We start from the raw sequence: 25295 nt of genomic DNA on the forward strand, positions 1-25295 counted from the left end.
TTGCTGTTATTAAGATATTTTTTTTGTAAAAGAACGTTTTGTTAAGCGTCTAAAACAGCCTAAAATGCCACTCACTCAAGTTTATGCTATGTAAAACTGAGAACAAACTGGTCTCTTCGTTAGTTTCTTTCAGCTTAGCGTGAGACAAGACAAATAAAAATGACAGAATAGATGGGAAATATATAACTTGGGCTATATATTTGCACATTAAGGGGGGGGTAAAGTATTTGAACGGTTTGAAGTTAGAAAACAATTTTTACGTCATAATATGCAAAATAATCGCACCTAACACATTTTGCATGCAGACCCGCTGTATTTTACTCCTACATACCCCCCCCCTAATGTGCAAATATTTAGCCCATATTTGTTTCTAAAGTAATGAAGAAACTAACGAAGAAACCGGTTTGTTCCCGAGTTTTACACAGCATAAACTTGAGGGAGTGGCGTATAATACCCAAGTACCGAAAAGTAAATGAAAAAGTTGCTACAGACACAATCAATATAATTGGAAGTTATTTTTTATACAAAAGCTCAACACCCAGTCAAAAACTAAAGATCCAAAACATAAAAGGGATTCGGGTCAAATTCTTCCATCAGAGAAAAAAAAAAAAAGCTTTCCAACGTGTCATAAAAAAAGCCAACGTGAAAAAAAATAATAATGAAAATAACGCTTACTTATCCTTTCACCGAACTGTGTCATTAAAACATAGCCCCATATCTGGTGACTGCATTACCAATTAATAAAACTTCACGACTCTCTGTGGAGCTTGTATAAGTTGAAACCGATTGTGGTGATTTAAAACATGATTTGTTATTCGCCAGATATTTTGCGGGAGGGTAGAGAAATTGAATGTATTTTGATGTTTTTACTGTTATTAACAGACATTTTTCTGTAAAGAAAGTTCCTTTAAGCGTCAAAGATAAAAGCAATTTTGATATAAGAAGCTCCAATTTTATTTCTGTGGGCGATGGAAGAAGACATGGCGTATCCGAAACGAAGACAAACTTCTAGCATTTTAAGGAGCCAAATTAGGCAGAAAAAAAATGGATCAAACCGATTGCCAGAAATTACTTTGCTTGAGAGGGTGAAATCTGATTTTTTTTTCCCATAAAATGTCATACATAACGTCTTGAATTATCTTAGCCGAAATTAGCCACCACCGTCAAAAACGTATCCAGATTTTTTTGGAAGGGGGTGTGTTACAGAAAACTTTAATAAAGGCATTAAAAAAATGGTTCTATTCCTTTTTGTTAAGTTTTTATGATCTGGACAAACTCTTTTTTTGAGGAGGGTCAAACCCCTAACCCCCCCTGGATACGACCTTGACCAACGTATTACTCTAGTAGCCTAATTAAAAGTATTGTAATAGACCATGAAACAATAACTTACAAAATTGTGAAATCAGGAGTGTGTCCCTATCCCCCTCTTTTTAAATGCCGACAGTGAAGTCTTCCGACTTGACTTTGTTTCTGGAAGAACTCGTGGAAAATCCACCATGAAAGCCTTGTTGCTATCCAACAGGAAAGATGTTCTTAGATTGTATTTGGTTTTCTTGGCTGTTTATACTTTCCTTTTATCTTGTATGATTAATCTTGATTAATTGAATTGTGCGTTTTATAATTGGTCTTATTTGTTTTGAGGATTGTTGTGACTGGTTTTTCTAAAGTGGGTAATTGATTTTCCTTTTTTTTTACTTTAAAAACAAGCTTTGCAAAAACAATTGATAGTAAAGAAAATTTAAAGTGTTAACAAGATTCAATCAAAAAAGCTTAAATTGGTGTATTAAGCCTTGAATGTAACCTCTGTATACATTGAAATGTCTATATTCAATAAGTTGAATATACAAGCCTTTGGATTTTGCTCTATTTACATACCTCAACACCATAACTTTAGGACATCCCAGAAGCTCGAAATGATTCAATTAACTAAATCCCACGCTCCGAAAGGTATCTCAAACTTTACAGCGTTTATAAGTTTTTTTTTCTGTGTACATGGTTAAATCCTATAATTGAGATTTTTAGGGAGTCACAAATCCCAAGTCAAAAAGAATTATTTTTTTTTTCTTTTTACAGTAAAAAAAAACTCGAGCAAAATTGCACAAACTTGGTGCTCGGCGAAGTAAATAGCTGGAAATGATGCTAACATATAGGAACTCTTACAACGACAAAAATATATGTCCTCAACGGAATATCCGAGGATACCCCCTTCCTGGTATGCGGGAGTTCATGAATTCAAGGCCAACTGATGAAAGATTTTTGTAATAAATTTCGGTACTTACGCATTATCCAGCACACACTCAAGAAGTTCGCTTTGTTTGATCTGAGTAAATCGGGTTTTCTCTCGTATTCAATTATAATTAGCGTATCGTATTCAATTATTAATCGTATTCAATTATAAATTATAATTATAATTTCTTTCGTGAAATAAACTACGATGCAGGTATGTTTTAATTAAATATTTAATATATAGAGGTGATTAGGTTAGGTATTCAATATGATGCGTTCTGGGCGGTCTGCTTTCCATAATTTTTGTTTTAGTTTCCATAATTTTGTTTTTGGAGTATTTTATTTTCATCATGTTTTGGTATATTTCATTATGATTAACCCAACCTCACTTTTTGACTTTGTTCTGGATAATTCGTAAAAACCTAAATTTCTATTATCTCGTATTTTAAATAGCAACTGTCACTGCCAGTACAACCACCTTTAGCATAGCTATAAATAAAGTATTAAATTCGAGAAATAGAACGGAGTAAATTTTTATTGTCACTCATTCAAAGTTGGAACACTTGTCAGACGCCTACACACCTGTTTTCGGTATAACGACCAGCAAGACATGTTATATTTTTCTTCTGTCATATTTCCAGTGTGGGAAAATTCTCTGGAAACTACTTAAGTGGAAAACCAAGACGTGACTTAGATTACATTTGCGTCATTACCTGTGTAATTGCTGATCTTGCTCTATTTCCAGATGTTGTAACAAATATCTCCCCATTTAAATCTCAGAGGTTGGAAACCGTCTATCGTTGCTGTGCACGACTTTTTGCTTTTGTCAAGCCTCCGAACTCCTGTGCCCCTAACCCTACCTGATGTGTCTTATATGTCTTAGAGACTGCTCATGACCTCAAACTGCTAAGACCTCATATGTCTTAGAAACTGCTTTCAATTCTGGATCCGCGTTTGATACCTTGCATCCGTACCTCTAATGTACAAGGAGTACCCAAGTGCATAGCCCCTTTGTGTTAACAAGTCTAATGGCATCGATCATGTTCTTAGATAGCATGTTTTGTCTCCATAATTTTGTTCTTTTCTTCTTTTTTTTTTTGGAGGGGGGGGGGGGGGTTCAAGGCTGGCTAGTAAAAGATTGCATTTCAAATTGATGAAATGCAAACATTATACATATAAATTCAGAATATTCTTGGTTTCGAATAGAGCTGCTGCACGGAGAAAGGAAGAACCATGACCCCACCTGGCTAATTTCCAAGAAGTAATAAAAACGTCTTTGGGAGATGTTGTCTGACAGGTACGTGATAAAAGTGGGCGGCCGAGGGGTGTAGCCCCCCTCGTGTGTCATGATCTTTGAAAACTAGTCACTAGTTCTCATATCAACCCCTGTTTTTGCTCTTTTAATAAATTATGTACCCAAAACTCCTCTAAAAAAATGGATTCCTACGTAAGTGCCTAACAAATACTATATAGAGGTAATTAATATGCTTTTTATGGGTACCTTTGATTTAAAGTGAGAGGAATGACCTTGGTATGAGGTCCTGTGAACAGTTTCTCTTGGGGTGAGCTTAAAAAATCATGGGGAGGGGAGGAGGTAAAGCTTAGAAAACTGTCTGTGTTAAACAGAAGTCTGATGCTTTTTATTTATTCAAAATACGGCGCTTTTCAATCATGTGCTATTGGGGTTTTGAGGAGGGGGCAAAGTTTTACTATTTTTCATCGTAAAATGAAAATTGTTCAAAGTAATTTTTTTAAGTTATCTATAAAACTTATAAACTTAAGCTTGTTTAAAATTTTAAGACGGTATAATGCTAGTTGACATAAAGTGCATATGTAAAACACCCTGTCTTGATTTTTCGGGTTTGATATATACACGCGACTTTAGGCTGAAGGGGGGTTAGTAATAGTTTATATTCATGTATCTTTTAATGTTGTACTTGTTTCTTTTTTTTTCTTTTATTCTCACTGAATAGAAAATGTAACAGTGTTGCAACTATAGACATGTTCGATTTATCTTACAATTTCCTATGATCTTCGAAAACGTTTTATTTGCTCCTCCGGGATTTTTTTTTCGTTGCTTTTGGACTCCTCAAGAGATCGTGAACTAAATTTTTCGAATTTCTCAGTTTCGGATTTTTTCCAACTTCAATTTCATAGAAAAGTTTATTAAAGTCTATTAGAAAATATGGGAAGAGCAATCGTCCGCGTTTGGTAATGATATTATGGTATTTTCTACTAATTAAAAATAGAAGCTGCAAAAGCCTGAGCAAAAATTTGATAGAGATTAAATTTAAAACAAATTGAGAGATTGTATCTTAAATTTCTACGGTAAAAAAAAAAACTTATTTTGTTCAAAAAAAAATAAAATCTTTCCATGGTTTCCTACCCGGAGGCTAATGAGTTTGCTGGCCCAGATGGAGTTTAAAAATAAATCCGGAATTGGTAAATTCAAAATTGTGGTCCGTGGACCTTTTATTTTCAATATTTTTTTTTATATAGAATGAACTCCACCACAACCTTGGATCTAGTGATAAGAAAGCCAAGTTTCTTCAAGTAAGTCAACGTCTTCAATTCTAGAACAAATATTGACGCTGGCTTTGCCATGGCCTCACAATAAGTTTGACTAATTTAAATCTTCCATGCAAGTTACACAAGGCAAATAAATGCATACACAGTACGCATTACACACACCTAATTCATTTAAAATTTTTGTTCATTTACAAAAATGCGCATAGGTCCTAAGTACACAATGGGGTGGAACGTATCCCCCCCCCCCCCCCGAAAAAACCCTTCGGAAAATTTCTTCTGGAAAAGTCACCCCAAAGGTAGAATTGAGCAGCTAAAAGGACATTAAGGCGAACAAAAAGAACGCAGAAAAGCGTATAATTGTTACATCAGATATTATAAAGGATGGGCGGTGGATCAGTTGTGTAGGCTGGGGAGGGGATGCTAGATGCTTAAAAGAACCCATTTCAATAGCCGAATTGTCTAAATCTCCATGAGCCTTCGTTAATATCGTAAGGAGTTTGAGGGGAGGGGATGTTGGAACAGTAATTAATCTCTCATCTCCCTTCATTTATACTAAGGCTGAATAAAGGTGCTGCAAGGTGATACCTCTTTTCCTAATGCAGAAAAAACATTTCTGACAATTATTTCAAAGCTTCATTTAGCTAAACTAATTTGCTTCATATTTCAAATAATTATATGCATTGATGCGTAAGTGCGCAATATCCTATTATGAAGGAGTGGCGGTCGATCATTTCTTAGGCCGGGGTCCATATGCCTCAAAGAGTACACTTTAATTCCAAAACATTCTAACTCTCATCGAGTCTTCGGAAAACTGTACAATGAGCTCTAGGGAAGGGGGAGGGTAGAGATTGATGCCTAATCCCTCTTGATTTCCGGTAATATTTCTTGTCTACACCTTAATTGTTGGTGGGGGGGGGGGGTGGTGGTGGTAATAGTACCACCGGGAAGTCACAGGGGGGTGAGAGTCCCAGGGATAAAGGCCACTTGAACAATGTTCAAAACAAGGTTTGAACAAGGGTATGAATGTCCGCTTTTTCTTAAGGCAGCACGGTCGTATTCAAACACTTATCACTGCATCAAACCGTTGCCACTCCACTTTGAAAGATTAACTAAAAAAAAAAAAAAAAAAAAAAAAAAAAAAAAAAAAAAAATCCCGAGGGAAGTAAAGAGCGAAGTTGAAACTTAAAACGGACAAAAATTATTACTTCACAGCCTATCTAACTTATATCAATAAAACTAGTACAAATAATCCAACTAATTTTGTTTCCCTATGTTGCTAGGATTATAGAAAACTAGCGCTTTACTGAAAACACAAAAGTCAAGTATAAAAACCAGGAATATTGACTCGGGAGTCAAAAGTGAGCATGTAGCCTGACAACATGTAGCCTGAAAACTTGTCAGACATGTAGCCTGACAAGTTTTTATAGTCTTACACCAGTTGTGACATCAGCAACTTTCAGTATACAGGAATATTGGATTGATTTATCAGGTAGCATTTTGGTCTCGCCAGCTATGATACAAATTGTCAGTAATATACAATCTGAAATTGTAAGAAATATGCTTAAGTATTACTTGAAATGAAGATCAAATAAGATACAATATGAACTCTGGAAATTTTGTTATTTCTCTCTATACAACACTGAATTTCAAGCTATGATACAAATTCTAAAGCTAGTATATAGTCCTAATACTATCAAGATGGCTTTACTTCGAACTTGTGTACAAACTAATCATGACATGTCCTTTTCAGAACCAAAACGAGAGCCAGTCATTGAACTGAGCCATTGTCCAGAAATGATACCAAATTAAACGAAAAAAAAAAATCCTAAATGCTCTATTTTTATTCCGTGAAAAGTGTCCTTATTTGGTTTGCTTATACTGTACCAAAACTCCTATATCATTTTGTGCTTTCAGTAAAGCGCTAGTTTTCTATAATCCTAGAAACATAGGGAAACATAATAAGTTGGTTTATTTGTACTAGTTTTATTGATATATGTTAGAGAGAAATGGCACAAAAAGTGCCATTTTAGTGCCGTATGGCACTTGAAGATAGCGGAATTTATAAAAAGCACGTAGATATAGGAAATATTTTTTAAATGAGCCATTAAGCATCTCTCTATGGTGTTCTGGTAACCCGCTAGGCCTGCTGAAAAAAAAGAAAAAAAGGGAGACAGATCAGTGCTACCAATGCAAAAAAGTGATTTTCCTTGTTGTTCAAGGAGGGGGAGTGGAATTTCCCTGAAAAGGGCTTTAGACCGTGCTGATTGCAATGGTATATTTTTCATTTTCATATGACGTCATTTTCGAGGGGTTTCAGGCTTTTTTTCGAAATCACCATAAATTTCTTTTCTTTTTACTTTTAACTTTTAAAACTTTTAAAAGTTAAAAGTTAAAACGTCTTAAAACTTTTACTTTTAAGACGAACTGAAATAATAGTTGCCATTCCTCAGTCAGTGTCAGATGGTATTTTTTTCACTATGCAGTTTTTTTTTCAACACACGTTTTTTTACTTTTGGTTACTATGGGCTGTTGTTCGCTCTTTACTAGATTGCAGCTACCGCTGCAATCATAATGGCAAAGTCTTCTTTTATTTACACTAATTTTTTTGTTATCAAGAACGAACTCAACTACAAGCTTGGATCTAGCGATAAGAAAGCGGACTTTCTTCAAGTAAGCCAACGTCTTCAATTCTAGAACAAATATTGACGCTGGCCTTTCCATGGCTTCACAATAATTTTGACTAATTTATATATTCAATGCAAGTTACACAAGGCAAACAAATGCACACACAGTACGCATTACACACACCTATGCATTTAACATTTTGATTATTTAAACAAATGCGCTTAGGTCCAATGTATTCTCCCCCCTGGAAAATTCTCCCCAAAGGTAGAATTGAATAGACAAAATGACATTAAGACGAATAAAAAAACGAAGAAAAACGTATAATTGTACATCACCTATTATGAAGGAGGGGTGGCGGATCATTGTGTTGGCATTGGAGGATATGCCAAATGCTTAAAAGAGTGTATTTCAATGCCCAAAATGTTTAAATATCCATGAACCATCTGACAAATATAGTAAGGGGTATGGGGGGGGGGCACTAATTCATCTTTTGTCTCCCTTCATTTAGACTAAGCCTGAATAAGGGTGCTGCATTTGACTAAATTAATTTGCTTCATATTTCGAAAAATTATGTGTAACGATCTGTAAGTGCGCATCAGCTATTATGAAGGAAGGTGGGGGTCATTTTTTAGAGAGGCACATGCCTCAAAGAATGCGTTTTAATACTAAAAAGTCCTAACCCTCATTGAGCCTTCAGATATACATAGAATGAGTTTTAGGAAAGGGGGATGGTAGAGATTGATATCTCATCCCTCTTGGTTTCGGGAATATTTCTCGTCTTCATCTTAATTATTTGGGATGGAATGGGGGAGGGTAATAGTTCTCTGCCTACTGCCAAAATCCGCCTACTGCTAAAAACTATTTATCTCTGATCAATTTGAGATTTACAGCTGTCAATTCCTTGAGGCAAGGGGACTAATGAAAAAAAAAATTATTCAAAGGATTGATCTCTGCTGCTTCCCTCAAAATGCAGCCCGAAAAGTGGCCATAGAAGTGCCGAAAAACTTTTATTTCCCATCCATTTCAAGTACAAGGGGCTATCTTGAAAACTCGGGAGGGGCCTAATTTGAATAAAAATTCGAAGTTTTAGCGGCCTTTTAAAAGCCGAAAGCTACCATAGGGCAATCAGCCTCTCTCCCGGTTCCTTTCATGCTACCCGGCTCTCCGCTAAACCCTATGATATCGAAGCAAAATTTTGGGATATCTTTTTTGTTCAAAATCTTCAAAATGTCCAAAAAGTTACCTTCGGAGCTGATATCACCCCCACAGCCCTGTCTTAAATTATATCTTATTGTTCTATGATAACTCAACCCCCAGAAAGACAAAAAAAATTAAAACAAAATAACGATGTAAGAATAAATACAATATGATATTCTGCACCACATATTCTGTCTATATTTTGGAATATTAATAGAATATTCCAAAATTCTGTCTTTCCTTCATTGTATTCATTTGTCAAACTTTCTCTGTGGCTGCTCAATTCTACATGTGGGGAAAATTACCCGGAGTGGAAATTTCCTACAGGGAAATTTTCCAGGAGGGAAGTGTTCTGCAAGAGAATTATCTGGGGGTAGGGTGAATACGCCTAGCACCATACGAAATGGAGATTAATAGCGAAAAAATTGTTTACCATTGGAAACCATTTTTTTTCCAGAAGTTAATTTGACTATATCCCGTCTATAGTAGGTGCAATGAGAAACAACTAGAAAATTCTGGAGATTTTTTTTTGCAGCAGATGATTGACTGAAAAAAAATCAAACACAGCATCGAATCTTTATTTGTAATTTTATTTTATGTTTTTTTTTGGATTTGATCAAACTGGTTTCTGTATTTTTTTTTTTTTTTTTTTTTTTTTTTTTTTTTTTTATCAAACTTAGATGTGGCCCACGGGTCCACAAGTATCTGTATCAATTTCATGAGAGAGGCACATCCTATGGTTAGCTTGTCTTATTGTATTTAAGCAAATATTTCAGTTCTGACTATTTGTCCTACAACAAAAGATAAAATTAGGATGCAAGGTAAGAGAAATTTTGAGAAACTACATCATGGGTTTGTAGTCACACGCATCTTGAAACTTATGTCACTGTTTATCTCATAGGTCACTCAAGAAAAGCGGCATGATAGATAAATAGATAGATATTTTATTGCAAAACGAAAGCCTCTTTGGGCCATGGCAAAAAAAAAAACGAAAAAAAATAAACACCTGCACATAAAACTATAAGACATGATAACAACACACATAACGATAAAACACATAGTACATAGCAGTAACAATTAAACAACATAATAGTTACAAAAACAAAAACAAAACAAACATAATAGAGCATAGAATAGATATTAGATATTTTAGATATTTAATGTTATAAAGCTACAAGGGCTTTATAAAGAATAACAGCCAAACAAAAAAAACAGCTTACGCATATCAAACATTGTTTCCAGCACTCACTCCCCCTCCCTCTTAAAAACCTCCCTCTATGTGTCATTCCCAGTTTTCATATATTTTGAAATCTTTTTTATTGTCCCATAATCTTTAGATCCATGATCTTTAGACCCATAATCTTTAGATCCCATTATTGAAACCAACCGCTCACTTGTCCCCACATTATTAATAAATTTGGTCAATGATTAATAAATTTTGTGGTTAATGAAATTTTTAAGTAATTAGACTCCCAAAAAGGATAATCTGCTGAATAAACCATCTTTAAACACGTACACATACAACAAAGTGTATGATGTCTTTAAGAACATAAAATGATATCAATTCAATAGGATTTTATTAAAACAAACAGAAACAAATAAACATAAATAAACTTCTCTATGCAAAAAACGCACGTTGAATCCCTTAAAAAAATAACGATTCCCCCTAATCACGCTTTACGACTTTCAATTTACTCTTCAACACAACTACATCCCTCACCCATACAATTCATTATCTAAGAGATTCTCCCCTTCCTCTCCGAAACCACAGCTACCTTAAACTTACAAAATAATAATAAATACATAAAAAAAAACAAAAAAAAAACCGATATAATAATGATAATATCTTCAGTAACATAACACCACACGAGATTAATCGGTATTATTTTAGAAATAATCCAAAAATCATGGTTGCATTGGTAGCTGCAACCTAGTAAAGGATGATTATAAAGATAGGTTTAAAGTTCAATCCTAAAATTGACCCAGAAAATTGAAAAAAAAGAATCTGGAAACGAAAGTAAATACACAAAAGAAAAAGAGACTTTTCACGCCATTGGGAGGACTATTGATGCCAAATTTTGTTCATTGCAAATGAGGTAATGTTTGTTTTGTAAATAATGAAAAATAACTCAGTAAAATTTTGTTCAATAATGAAGGATATATAAAATATATATGCTAATAGATATGAATATATATCTCATTTATATAACACTACTATTGGCCACTAATCAACTGAAATCAAACTGTTTTTTGTTTTTTCCATTTTTAAAAAGCAAGGAATATACTATATAAGAAGAATCTTAGGAACAAAAAGTCCCTCCAATGAGATTGTTACCTTTTTAAATAGTATATTTCTTAAGGCCTTTCCAATAGTCTACTGAATATGGCTGCGTCATAATTTATGTCTGATTAGATTTTGGCTCAATTCAGGACAATCTGGTGTAAAACGGTTGTTTATTGAATCATTATCTATTGTGCTAATCAAAAATGATACCACTTTGAGGAAATCTTAGGTGCACCTCAAAGTGGTGGAAGGGTGGACCTCTCTTAAACTGCCTAACCCAGTTTAGAGTGCTTACGCACCAGGGTAACTGATGGCTTGGGGAATCGTCGGTCAACAAAATTCCCACGAAACACCATGGAATAATTTTGAACCAAAGAAAAACAGCCTATGCTATGGCGTCCCCGGCAGGCGACGCGTCAAGGCTACCGGCGACTTTGGCGAAAAATGGGCGAGTCGGTACAACAACAACATCGTTGAAGATGATGAAGATGACTTTAGGAATTGCGACATGGAATGTATGTTCACTAAAATGTGACGTGACGCAGGCTTTTACAGCCAAAGAATTCTACCGATACAACCTAGACATCCTGTGCCTCACTGAAACAGGATTGAATGACCAAGGTAAAACCAGGATCATTGACGGAAAAATTGCTGACGTATGTCATTTTTATAACTCTGGCTCTAACGACGGCTCCAGACGTCACGATGTCGCATTCAGCTTCAGTGAGAAGACCAAATCAACAGTGCTAGACTGGGATTCAATATCCAACCGAATAGCGAAGATCCGAGTGCATGGACACCCTTCAACGTGACCGTAATAGCAGCGTATGCACCTACACGAGACTCCCTAACCACCTGAAAGATCACCTCTATGACGAATTACAGGCGGTCCTTAACAACTATCCTAGCCGAGAGCAGATTGTGATTGGGGGGATTTCAATGCAAGGGTATGACCCCGTTCTGACCAAGCAGAACATGGGAGTATTGGAATACACGGACGCCGAGAACGTTGTATGAATGGTACAATATTTCTTTAGTTTACAATACATAACAAGCTATCCCGTATGAACACTTTTTTCCGACACAAAAATGCTCATACGTTCACGCGGAGATCCTGAAATTGCCGCACACTTGGACAACTTGATTATGTAATGGTAAGACAATTATGGCGATCCTCTGTCCTTGACTGTAGGGCATACAGAGGGGCTGATACTGGCTCAGAAAATGGGTCTGACCATTACCTTGTCGTAGCCGCACTGCTCCAGAAGATGTCAGCCAGGAGAAGAACACGCCCCACGTATAAATATGATACAAAGAAGCTAGAAATCCCAGCGATTAAGGCTGAGTTTGATCTCGAGCTAACCAACAGGTTTGAGGCTCTCGCCGTCCTCTAAGATCGGAATGACGATTCAGATGCCGAAAATATAGAACAGTTGTAGCAAAAAATCAAAGCAACAACACATGAAGCAGCCTTAAAGATACCCGGAAAACGAGCGAAAAACCACAAGAAGTGGTGCATGGTGGAGACACTTCAGGCAGTCTCGGACAAGTCGAAAGCTTCCCAAGATCGGAAAGAGTTCAAACGGCTTTGGAAGAAAGCTCACAGACTAGCTAGGAGGGACAAGAAAAGATACTGGACGACTGTTGCAACAGAACTGGAAGAAACGGCCAGAAGAAATGATACCCTTAAGCAATACCAGATCCTTAAGGACATCAAGAGAACGGAAATCTAACAGTTGAAAACGTAAAGAGGACGGACGGAACAATAATTACCGAGAGACGAAAAAGAATGAATCGATGGCCAGAACACTTCCGAAACCTCCTAAATAGACCTAGCCAGCTCCCCCCGCCTCCTATCACCGGAGAGTGGACCTTAACCCTCCCAAACACAAAATAAGTACCCTGCCGACATCTCCTCACCTACGTTTGAAGAAGTAATGAAAGCGGTAAAATCGCTCAAGAGCCATAAAGCGCCAGGAGAAGATGGGCTACCACCAGAGCTCTGTAAAGCAAGCCCATCCTCGATCAGCACACTCGTGGATCTACTCAAGAAGATCTGGAAGAGCGAGTACGACCTCAAAGATTAGAGTGATTCAACTATCATTCCGGTGTTAAAGAAGGGTGACAGGAGCGACCGCAAAAACTATCGAGGCATCTCGGTCATGGATATGGCCGGACAGATTTTCGCCATCGTCGTCGTAAACAGATTTAAAGCCGAAAGAGAGCGAAGAACAAGGAAAAATAAAGCTGGCTTCCGCCCAGGAACGGGATTCGTGGACCACATTTTCTCAATTCGGATCCTCCTACACCAGCGTTCTATCCACCACCTAGAAACCACTGCTATCTTTTTGGATTTCATAGTGGCATTGGACTCGGTGCTCCACCTGCTACTATGGGAAATCATGCTGGAAGACGGAGTCCCACTGAAGCTGGTGAGCCTGATGAAAGCATGCTATGAGAACACGCGTAGTAATATCCACGTGGACGGGGAGCTCACTAGTAGAGAAGCCTTAATGACTACAAACAGGGCTCCATATATGGGCATAGACTCCCTAGGGAGAACATCTGTGCTGTCAGTCCGACGGGGCACCATATATGGGCATGGAATCCCCAGGGAGAACACGTTTCCGAGAAATTGATTGCGTAACCAATCCTAACCTCATGAGCTACAAGGGGGAGTCCATATATGGGCATAGAGTCCCTAGGGAGAACACCTGTGCTGTCAGTCCGACGGGGCACCATATATGGGCATGGAATCCCCAGGGAGAACACGTTTCCGAGAAATTGATTGTGTAACCAAGCCTAACCTCATGAGCTCCAGGGGGGAGTCCATATATGGGCATAGAGTCCCTAGAGAGAACACCTGTGTTGTCAGTCCGACGGCGCACCATATATGGGCATGGAATCCCCAGGGAGAACACGTTTCCGAGAAATTGATTGCTTAACCTAACCTAACCTCACGAAAGGGGAATTAATTTGCTGTTTCTAAGGGGAATTATTGATTCAAGAAAGGGGAATTAATTTGTTGTTTCTAAGGGGAAGGTGGGGAAGAGATATATTGATCTAGGACTCGAGAGGGAAAATGGATTTCCGAGAAATTGATTGCGTAACCTAACCTAACCTCATGAGCACGTGATGGGACTCCATATAGGGGCATAGAATCCCTCGAGGGGAGAGGATTTCCGAGAAATTGATTGCGTAATTGAAGGGAGAGAATTCCCGAGAAATTGATTACATAATCGGTAGAACCCTATCAGGAGCTCGTGACGGGAATCCATTTATGGGCATAGAATGACGTAATCGATTAGGATAAATGGATTTCAGAGAAAATGATTACATAATCGGTAGAACCCTATCAGGAGCTCGTGACGGGAATCCATTTATGGGCATAGAATGACGTAATCGACTAGGACAAATAAATTTCTGAGAAATTGATCACATAATCGGTAGAACCCTATCAGAAGGTCATGACAGGAGCCCATATATGGGCATAGAATGACGTAATCGACTAGGACAGTTAGATTTCTGAGAAATTGATTACATAATCGGTAGAACCCTATCAGGAGGTCATGACGAGAGTCCATATATGGGCATAAAATGACCTAATCGACTAGGACAGTTGGAATATTTCAGTAGTGGTTTATCGTGGTTTACCATTTCACAGTTACATTATCTTGATTTTTCAAAGTTCATTTTCGATTTCTTTCATTGATATGCAAGAGTTGGAATATTTCAGTAGTGTTTTGTCGTGGTTTACATTGTCACAGTTACATTCTCTTGATTTTTCAAAGTTCATTTTGAATTTCTTTCATTGAAATGCAAGAGTTGGAATATTTCAGTACTGTTATGTCGTGGTTTACTTTGTCACAGTTACATTCTCTTAATTTTTGAAAGTTCATTTTGAATTTCTTTCATTGAAATGTAAAAGTAGGAATATTTCAGTAGTGGTTTGTTGTGGTTTACCTTGTCACAGTTACATTCTCTCGATTTTTCAAAGTTCATTTTGAATTTCTTTCATTGAAATGCAAGAGTTGAATTATTTCAGTAGTGTTTTGTCGTGGTTTACCATTTCACAGTTACATTCTCTTGATTTTTAAAAGTTCATTTTCGATTTCTTTCATTGAAATGCGAGAGTTGGAATATTTCAGTAGTGTTTTGTAGTGCTCTACGTTATCACACTTGCATTCTCATGATTTTTCAAAGTTCATTTTGAATTTCTTTCATTGAAATGCAGGAGTTGGAATATTTCACTAGTGTTTTGTTGTGCTTTACCTTGTCACATTTACATTCTCTTGATGTTTCAAAGTTCATTTTGAATTTCTTGTTCATTTTGGATTTCTTTCGTTGAAATGCAAGAGTGGGAATATTTCAGTACTGTTTTGTTGTGCTTTACCTTGTCACAGTTACATTCTCTTGATTTTTCAAAGTTCATTTAGGATTTCATTCATTGAAATGCAAGAGTTGGAATATTTCAGTAGTGTTTTGTCGTGGTTTACCTTGTCACAGTTACATTCTCTTGATTGTTCAAAGTTCATTTTGGATTTCTTTCGTTGAAATGTAAGAGTAGGATTATTTCAGTAGTGTTTTATCGTGGTTTACCTTGTCATAGTTACATTTTCTTGATTTTTCAAAGTTCATTTTGGATTTGTTTCGTTGAAATGCAAGAGTTAGAATATTTCAGTAGTGTTTTGTCATGGTTTACCTTGTCACAGTTACATTCTCTTAATTTTTCAAAGTTCATTTTGAATTTCTTTCGTTGAAATGCAAGATTTGGAATATTTCAGTAGTGTTTTGTCGTGGTTTAGCTTGTCACAGTTACATTCTCTTAATTTTTCAAAGTTCATTTTGAATTTCTTTCGTTGAAATGCAAGAGTTGGAATATTTCAATAGTGTTTTGTTGTGGTTTACCTTGTCACAGTTACATTTTCATGATTTTTCAAAGTTCATTTTGAATTTCTTTCGTTGAAATACAAGAGTTGGAATATTTCAGTAGTGTTTTGTTGTGGTTTACCTTGTCACAGTTACATTCTCTTGATTTTTCAAAGTTCAATTTTAATATCTTTCATTGAAATGAAATAGTTGGAATATTTAAGTAGTGGTTTTTAGTGGTTTAACTTGTCAAAGATACATTCTCTTGATTTTTCAATGTTCATTTTGAATTTCTTTCATTGAAATGCAAGTGTTGGAATATTTCAGTAGTGTTTTGTCGTGGTTTACTTTTTCAGAATTACATTACATTGATATTTCAAAGTTCATTTTGTATTTCTTTAGTTGAATTGAAATAGTTGTAATTTTTGAGTAGTGTTTTGTTGTGGTTTACCATGTCACAGTTAAATTTTCTTAATTTTTCAAAGTTAATTTTGAATTTCTTTCATTGAAATGCAAGAGTTGGATTATTTCAGTAGTGTTCTATCGTGGTTTACCTTGTCACAGTTACATTCTCTTGATTTTTCAAAGTTAATTTTCGATTTCTTTCGTTGAAATGCAAGAGTTGGAATATTTCAGTAGTGTTTTGTCATGATTTACCTTGTCACAGTTACATTCTATTGATTTTCCAAAGTTAATTTTCAATTTCTTTTGTTGAAATGCAATAGTTGGAATATTTCAGTAGTGTTTTGTTGTGGTTTACCTTGTCACAGTTACATTCTCTTGATTTTTCGAAGTTCATTTTGAATTTCTTTCGTTGAAATGCAAGAGTTGGAATATTTCAGTAGTGTTTTATCGTGGTTTACCTTGTCACACTTACATTTTCTTGATTTTTAAAAGTTCAGTTTGAATTTCTTTCCTTGAAATGCAAGAGTTGGAATATTTCAGTAGTGTTTTGTTGTGGTTTACCTTGTCAAAGTTGAGTTCTCTTGATTTTTCAAAGTTCATTTTGGTTTTCTTTCATTGAAATACAAGAGTTGGAATATTTCCGTAGTGTTTTGTTGTGCTTTACCTTGTCATAGTTACATTCTATGGATTTTTCGAAGTTCATTTTGAATTTCTTTCATTGAATTCAAGAGTTGGAATATTTCAGTAGTGTTTTGTCGTGGTTTACCTTGTCACACTTACATTCTCTTGATTTTTCAAAGTTCATTTCGGTTTTCTTTCATTGAAATTCAAGAGTTGGAATATTTCAGTAGTGTTTTGTCGTGGTTTACTTTGTCACAGTTACATTCTCTTGATTTTTCAAAGTTCATTATGGATTTCTTTCATTGAAATGCAAGAGTTGGAATATTTCAGTAGTGTTTTGTGGTGGTTTACCTTGTCCCACATACATTTTCTTGATTTTTCAAAGTTCATTTTGGATTTCTATCATTGAAATGCAAGAGTTGGAATATTTCAGTAGTGTTTAGTTGTGGTTTACCTAGTCACAGTTACATTCTCTTGATTTTTCAAAGATCATTTTTGGATTTCTTTTGTTGAAATGCAAGAGTTGGAATATTTTAGTAGGGCTTTGTTGGGGTTTACCTTGTCACAGTTACATTCTCTTGATTTTTCAAAGTTCATTTTGGATTTCTTTCATTGAAATGCAAGAGTTGGAATATTTCTTAGTGTTTTCTCGTGGTTTACCTTGTCACACTTACATTCTCTTGATTTTTCAAAGATTATTTTGAATTTCTTTCGTTGAAATGTAAGAGTTGGTATATTTCAGTAGTGTTTTGATGTGAATTACCTAGTCACTGTTACATTCTCTTGATTTTTCAAAGTTCATTTTGAATTTCTTTCGTTGAAATGCACGAGTGTTCTGTCGTGGTTTACCTTGTCACAGCTATATTCTCTTGATTTTTCAAAGTTCATTTTGAATTTCATTCAATGAAATGCAAGAGTTGGAATATTTCAGTGCTGTTTTGTCGTGGTTTACCTTGTCACAGATACACGTACGCGCGCGTACGTAGGCTAACCTAACCTAACCTAACTTAACCTAACCTAACTTGATCTAGCCTAATCTAACCCAACCTAACCATATTCGCGAGAAAATCCCCCCATGTCGACTTTGTACCATGCTTTAGTTAGGTTAGGTTAGCTTATCATGAGCGCTCATGATAAGTTAACCTAGCCTAACCTAACTTAAAGATGGAGAAATGTTTACTAGCTAACCTGACCAAACTTAGCTAACCTAACCTAACTTAGCTAACCTAGCCTAACCTAACCAAACACCACCTGAGAGATGTAAACAAATAGATTCAGACACAGAAACAGATAAAGATATGCACTTTAGACATTCAAACCAACAAAGACAAGTTCTTGGACTTGTAAAAAACCAACCCCGATACAAAACATTAGTGAAATATTCCAACTATTGCATTTCAATGAAAGAAATCCAAGATGAACTTTGAAAAATCAAGAGAATGTAACTGTGATAAGTTAAACCATGACAAAACACTACTGAAATATTCCAACTCTTGCATTTCAATGAAAGAAATCCAAAATGAACTTTGAAAAATCAAGAGAATGTAACAGTGACTAGGTAAACCATAACAAAATACTACTGAAATATTCCAACTCTTACATTTCAATGAAAGAAATTCAAATGAACTTTAAAAATCAAGAGAATGTAACTGTGACATGGTAAACCACGACAAAACACCACTGAAATATTCCAACTCTTATATTTCAATGAATGAAATTCAAAATGAACTTTGAAAAATCAAGAGAATGTAGCTGTGACAAGGTAAACCACGACAGAACATTACTGAAATATTCCAACTCTTGCATTTCAACGAAAGAAATTCAAAATGAACTTTGAAAAATCAAGAGAATGTAACAGTGACAAGGTAAACCACGACAAAACACTATTAAAATATTTCCAACTCTTACATTTCAACGAAAGATTTTCAAAATGAACTTTGAAAAATCAAGAGAATGTAACAGTGACAAGGTAAACCACGGGAAAACACTACTGAAATATTCCAACTCTTGCATTTCAACGAAAGAAATTCAAAATGATCTTTGAAAAATCAAGAGAATGTAACAGTGACTAGTTAATTCACATCAAAACACTACTGAAATATATCAACTCTTGCATTTCAAAGAAAGAAATTCAAAATGATCTTTGAAAAATAAAGAGAATGTAAGTGTGACAAGGTAAACCACGAGAAAACACTACTGAAATATTCCAACTCTTGCATTTCAATGAAAGAAATCCAAAATGAACTTTGAAAAATCAAGAGAATGTAACTGTGACAAGGTAAACCACGACAAAACACTACTAAAATATTCCAACTCTTCCATTTCAACAAAAGAAATCCAAAATGATCTTTGAAAAATCAAAAGAATTTAACTGTGACTAGGTAAACCACAACTAAACACTACTGAATATTCCAACTCTTGCATTTCAATTATAGAAATCCAAAATGAACTTTGAAAAATCAAGAAAATGTAAGTGTGACAAGGTAAACCACATCAAAACATTACTGAAATATTCCAACTCTGGCATTTCAATGAAAGAAATCAATAATGAACTTTGAAAAATCAAGAGAATGTAACTGTGACAAAGTAAACCACGACAAAACACTACTGAAATATTCCAACTCTTGCATTTCAATGAAAGAAATCTAAAATGAACTTTGAAAAATCAATAGAATGTAACTATGACAAGGTAAAGCACAACAAAACACTACTGAAATATTCCAACTCTTGCATTTCAATGAAAGAAAACCGAAATGAACTTTGAAAAATCAAGAAAATTCAACTGTGACAAGGTAAACCACAACAAAACGCTACTGAAATATTCCAACTCTTGCATTTCAAGGAAAGAAATTCAAAATGAACTTTGAAAAATTAAGAAATTGTAAGTGTGACAAGGTAAACCACGAAAAAACACTACTGAAATATTCCAACTCTTGCATTTAAACGAAAGAAATTCAAAACGAACTTTGAAAAATCAAGAGAATGTAAGTGTGACAAGGTAAAACACGACAAAACACTACTGAAATATTCCAACTCTTGCATTTCAACAATAGAAATTCAAAATGAACTTTGAAAATCAAGAGAATGTAACTGTGATATGGTAAACCACGACAAAAGACTACTGAAATAATCCAACTCTTGCATTTCAATGAAAGAAATTCAAAATGAACTTTGAAAAATCAAGAGAATGTAACTGTGACAAAGTAAACCACGACAAAACACTACTGAAATATTCGTACTCTTGCATTTCAATGAAATAAATTCAAAATGAACTTTGAAAAATTAAGAAAATGTAACTTTGACAAGGTAAACCACAACAAAACACTACTGAAATATTCCAACTCTTGCATTTCAACGAAAGAAATCCAAAATGAACTTTGAAAATCAAGAGAATGTAACTTTGACTAGGTAAACCACAACAGAACACTACTGAAATATTCCAACTCTTGCATTTCAATGAATTAAATTCAAAATGAACTTTGAAAAATCAAGAAAATGTAACTGTGACAAGGTAAACCACGACAAAACACTACTGAAATATTTCAAGTCTTGCAGTTCAACGAAAGAAATTCAAAATGAACATCGAAAAATTAAGAAAATGTAACTGTGACAAGGTAAACCACAACAAAACGCTATTGAAATATTCCAACTCTTGCATTTCAACGAAAGAAATTCAAAATGAAATTTGAAAAATCAAGCGAATGTAACTGTGACGAGGTAAACCACGACAAAACGCTTCTGAAATATTCCAAATCTTACATTCCAACGAAAGAAATTCAAAATGAACTTTGAAAAATCAAGAAAATGTAACTATGACAAGGTAAACCACGATAAAACACTACTGAAATAATCCTACTCTTACATTTCAACGAAAGAAATCCAAAATGAACTTTGAACAATCAAGAGAATGTAACTGTGACAAGGTAAAGCACGACAAAACACTACTGAAATATTCCAACTCTTGCATTTCAATGAAAAAAAATCCAAAATGAACTTTGAAAAAATCAAGAGAATGTAAATATGCCAATGTAAACCGCAAAACCACACTAGTGAAATATTCCAACTCTTGCATTTCAATAAAACAAATTCAAAATGAACTTTGAAAAATCATGAGAATGCAAGTGTGACAAGGTAAAGCACTACAAAACACTACTGAAATATTCCAACTCTTGCATTTCAATGAAAGAAATCCAAAATGAACTTTAAAAAATTAAGAGAATGTAAGTGTGACAAGGTAAACCACGACAAAACACTACTGAAATATTCCAACTCTTGCATTTCAATGAAAGAAATCCCAAATGAACTTTGAAAAATCAATAGAATGTAACTGTGACAAGGTAAAGCACAACAAAACACTAGTGAAATATTCCAACTCTTGCATTTCAATGAAAGAAATTCAAAATGAATTTTGAAAAATCATGAGAATGTAAGTGTGATAGGATAAAGCACTACAAAACACTACTGAAATATTCCAACTTTTGCATTTCAATGAAAGAAATCCAAAAATGAACTTTGAAAAATCAAAAGAATGTAACTATGACAGGGTAAACCACGACAAAACATTACTGAAATATTCCAACTCTTGCTTTTCAATGAAAGAAATCCAAAATGAACTTTGAAAAATCAAGAGAATGTAACTGTGACAAGGTAAACCACAACAAAACACCAGTGAAATATTCCAACTCTTGCATTTCAATGAAAGAAATCCAAAATGAACTTTGAAAAATTAAGAGGATGTAACTGTGATAAAGTAAGCCACGACATAACACTACTGAAATATTCCAACTCTTGCATTTCAATGAAAGAAATCGAAAATGAACTTTGAAAAATCACGAAAATGTAACTGTGACAATCTAAACCACGACAAAACACTACTGAAATATTCCAACTCTTGCATTTCAACGAAAGAAATCGAAAATGAACTTTGAAAAATCAAGAGAATGTAACTGTGACGAGGTAAACCATGACAAAACACTACTGAAATATTCCAAATCTTGCATTTTAACGAAAGAAATAGAAAAAGAACTTTGAAAAATAAAGAGATTGTAACTGTGAAATGTTAATCCATGACGAACCAGTACTGAAATAATCCAACTTTTGCATTTCAATTAAGGGAATTCAGAATGAATTTTAAAAAATCGAGAAAATTTAACTCTTACATGGTACACCACGACAAACCACTACTGAAATATTCCGACTCTTACATTTCAATGAAAGAAATTCAAAATGAACTTTCAAAAATTAAGAGAATGTAACTGTGACAAAGTAAATCACGACATAACACTACTGAAATATTACAACTCTTGCATTTCAACGAAAGAAATTCAAAATGAACTTTGAAAAATCAAGAGAATGTAACTGTGACAGGGTAAACCACAACAAAACAATACTGAAATAATCCAACTCTTGCATTTCAACGAAAGAAATCGAAAATGAACTTTGAAAAATCAAGAGAATGTAACTGTAAAATGGTAAACCACGACAAACCACTACTGAAATATTGCAACTGTCCTAGTCGATTACGTCATTCTATGCCCATATATGGACTCCCGTCATGACCTCCTGATAGGGTTCTGCCGATTATGTAATCAATTTCTCAGAAATCCAACTGTCCCAGTCGATTACGTCATTCTCTGCCCATATATGGACTCCTGTCATGACCTCCTGATAGGGTTCTACCGATTATGTAATCAATTTCTCAGAAATCCATTTGTCCTAGTCGATTACGTCATTCTAGGCCCATAAATGGATTCCCGTCACGAGCTCCTGATAGGGTTCTACCGATTATGTAATCAATTTTCTTGAATTCTCTCCCTTCGATTACGCAATCAATTTCTCGGAAATCCTCTCCCCTCGAGGGATTCTATGCTCATATATGGAGTCCCGTCACGTGCTCATGAGGTTAAGTTAGGTTACGCAATCAATTTCTCGGAAATCCATTTTCCCTCTCGAGTCCTAGGTCAATATATCTCTTCCCCACCTTCCCCTTAGAAACAACAAATTAATTCCCCTTTCTTGAATCAATAATTCCCCTTAGAAACAACAAATTAATTCCCCTTTCGTGAGGTTAGGTTAGGTTACGCAATCAATTTCTCGGAAACGTGTTCTCCCTGGGGATTCCATGCCCATATATGGTGCCCCGTCGGACTGACAGCACAGGTGTTCTCCCTAGGGACTCCATGCCCATATATGGACTCCCCCTTGTAGCTCATGAGGTTAGGCTAGGTTACGCAATCAATTTCTCGGAAACGTGTTCTCCCTGGGGATTCCATGCCCATATATGGTGTCCTGTCCGACTGACAGCACAGGTGTTCTCCCTAGGGACTCCATGCCCATATATGGACTCCCCCTTGTAGCTCATGAGGTTAGGCTAGGTTACTCAATCAATTTCTCGGAAACGTGTTCTCCCTGGGGATTCCATGCCCATATATGGTGCCCTGTCGGACTGACAGCACAGGTGTTCTCCCTAGGGACTCTATGCCCATATATGGACTCCCCCTTGTAGCTCATGAGGTTAGGTTACGCAATCAATTTCTCGGAAACGTGTTCTCCCTGGGGATTCCATGCCCATATATGGTGCCCCGTCGGACTGACAGCACAGGTGTTCTCCCTAGGGAGTCTATGCCCATATATGGAGCCCTGTTTGTAGTCATTAAGGCTTCTCTACTCTCACTGAGCGCTTTGAAATCTCCTATGGCGTACGACAAGGCTACCCAGCTTCCCCGATCCTCTTCTACTTCATAACTGATTGGGTCTTCGAAAATTCCATAAATTAGGAAGACGGAACCCAGCTGACCAGTGAGGAGAAGTTAGAGGTCCTTGAATACGCAGACGATGGCACACTCCTCGATGAATCAAGCGCCCAAGCCATGGACATGTTGCAGAGAGGGGCAAATAGCGCTAGCCTGACAGGCCTGGCCATCAGTGTCCCCAAAACCAAGCACCTTTCCACATATAGAAATTCGTCAGTCTCCATAAATGGACAACAGCTTGAACAGGTAGAAAAATTCAGATACCTCGCGCAACTGATTGATATCAAGGGTGGGGTCTCGTGCGAGATCAAGGCCAGAATAAGCAAGGCATTGAGCACCTTTGGCCAACTGCGTAACCCATTATGGTCCAGAAGAGAGATCAGGCTGGAGACCCAACTTCGAGTCTACATGGCGTGTATTCGCTCTATCCTGCTGTATGGATGCGAAACCTGGCTGCTAAAGGCAGAAGAAAAACGCTTACTCGACTTCTTGGACCAGAAGTGCCTAAGAGCCATTTGCAACCTCAAACTTAGCCAAAGGATAAGCAACGAGCAACTAATGTAAATGTGCAATCAGAAGCATTCATTATCTGCTATTGCCAAGAGCAGAAGGCTCAGATGGTTTGGGCACGTTATGCGGCGCCCAAGTGAGTACCTAACCCGTTAGTCCCTAAAATTTAAGCCCCTTCCCCCCTGGAAGAAATAGCAAGATGGCCAAACTAAATCTTGGCATGCCATAATGAAGAAAGACTTCGGGTCTTTGGGAGGTTTCAGGAAGTACGGCCACAATTGGGATAAATCGTGGTTGAAAATCATCCGCCCCCAAACAGAAGACCGAAGTCAGTGGCAAAAAACTGTCCATCATATCCTCGGTGCCGAGTTGGGCTAACAAGCCTGTGCCTCGCCACAAGTAAATTACAAGAAAGTAAGTAAGTACCCTGAAAAATAGTTAAGGCAGAAAATGCGGAAATTACTCTGTAATAACTGTTTTGCGGAATTTTTTAGTTGTATGTAGGAAGGGCTTTGAAGAAACAAAGTTTTACGCCTATTAGTCGCTAAAAATAAGTTGAAACTCGTTGATGGTGTTTCCACGTTTCTTTTTGAATAATCTATAAAACCTCGGCAATTTCTTGTAGCTTCCTTTTTTTGTCGGAAGATGAATTAGGAATTCACGAGATCTCCCGAAAAATCGGTAGAAGTAGAAAAACTACTTTTCAAGTTAATCCAAGTACTGCCAAGTTTGGGAAATTGAGCTAAAATTCCCGTTGAGAGACAAAGGTACTCATGGGAATCTAAATGTTAAATACCCCAGAGAAGAATGTTAAATGTACCCCAGAGAAGAAATTTAGGGAGGCTTGATATGACAAAGAAACGAATAATCAGGTCATTATTGTACCGTTTTTAGAAGAATCAGTGGTTCTAAGGTCAACCTTGATCCTCATCCGTACTCCCTCAGCCTCCTCCCTCCCGCGCAAATAGGCTTAAAAATGATACCTTTCGTTTTACACTCACAATTTTATAGTAATAGCAGCCCCGCCACCTCTTCAGATACCATTTTAACACTAAATCTTCAAATGAAAGATGCTTTTTCGAATGAAGGAAGGAGGGGGGTGACTTGCCCATAATCCGTCCAGATTGATCTTAAGGACTGAACATTAAATTTCCTGAAAGTATTTGGATCCTGACCTAAGTAAAGTCTATACGAGCAAGCTGGAATTGTAAGAATATCATATCTTGAACTCGTGTAAAGATGTTAGTTATTTGTTCAGGAAGTCGTGTCCATAGGAC

The 25295-nt window shown here is 36.0% G+C and overlaps 1 protein-coding gene across 1 annotated transcript in view; it reads left to right on the top strand.

Annotated features, from left to right (window-relative positions):
- The first annotated feature begins 13023 nt into the window (after positions 1–13023).
- LOC148948454 (uncharacterized) overlaps positions 13024–25295 on the top strand; it is a 39053-nt gene continuing 26781 nt past the window's right edge. The window contains exons 1-2 of the mRNA XM_089094936.1: positions 13024–13293; positions 23533–24068. Of these exons, the coding sequence (XP_088951062.1) occupies positions 13024–13293; positions 23533–24068 (806 nt within the window). The remainder of the gene's footprint in view (positions 13294–23532; positions 24069–25295) is intronic.

The sequence above is a fragment of the Artemia sp. Qi Xiang Cuo genome, chromosome 9 (genome assembly GCF_049724085.1).
Source record: "Artemia sp. Qi Xiang Cuo chromosome 9, ASM4972408v1, whole genome shotgun sequence".
In the NCBI taxonomy this organism is placed as follows: Eukaryota; Metazoa; Arthropoda; class Branchiopoda; order Anostraca; family Artemiidae; genus Artemia; species Artemia sp. Qi Xiang Cuo.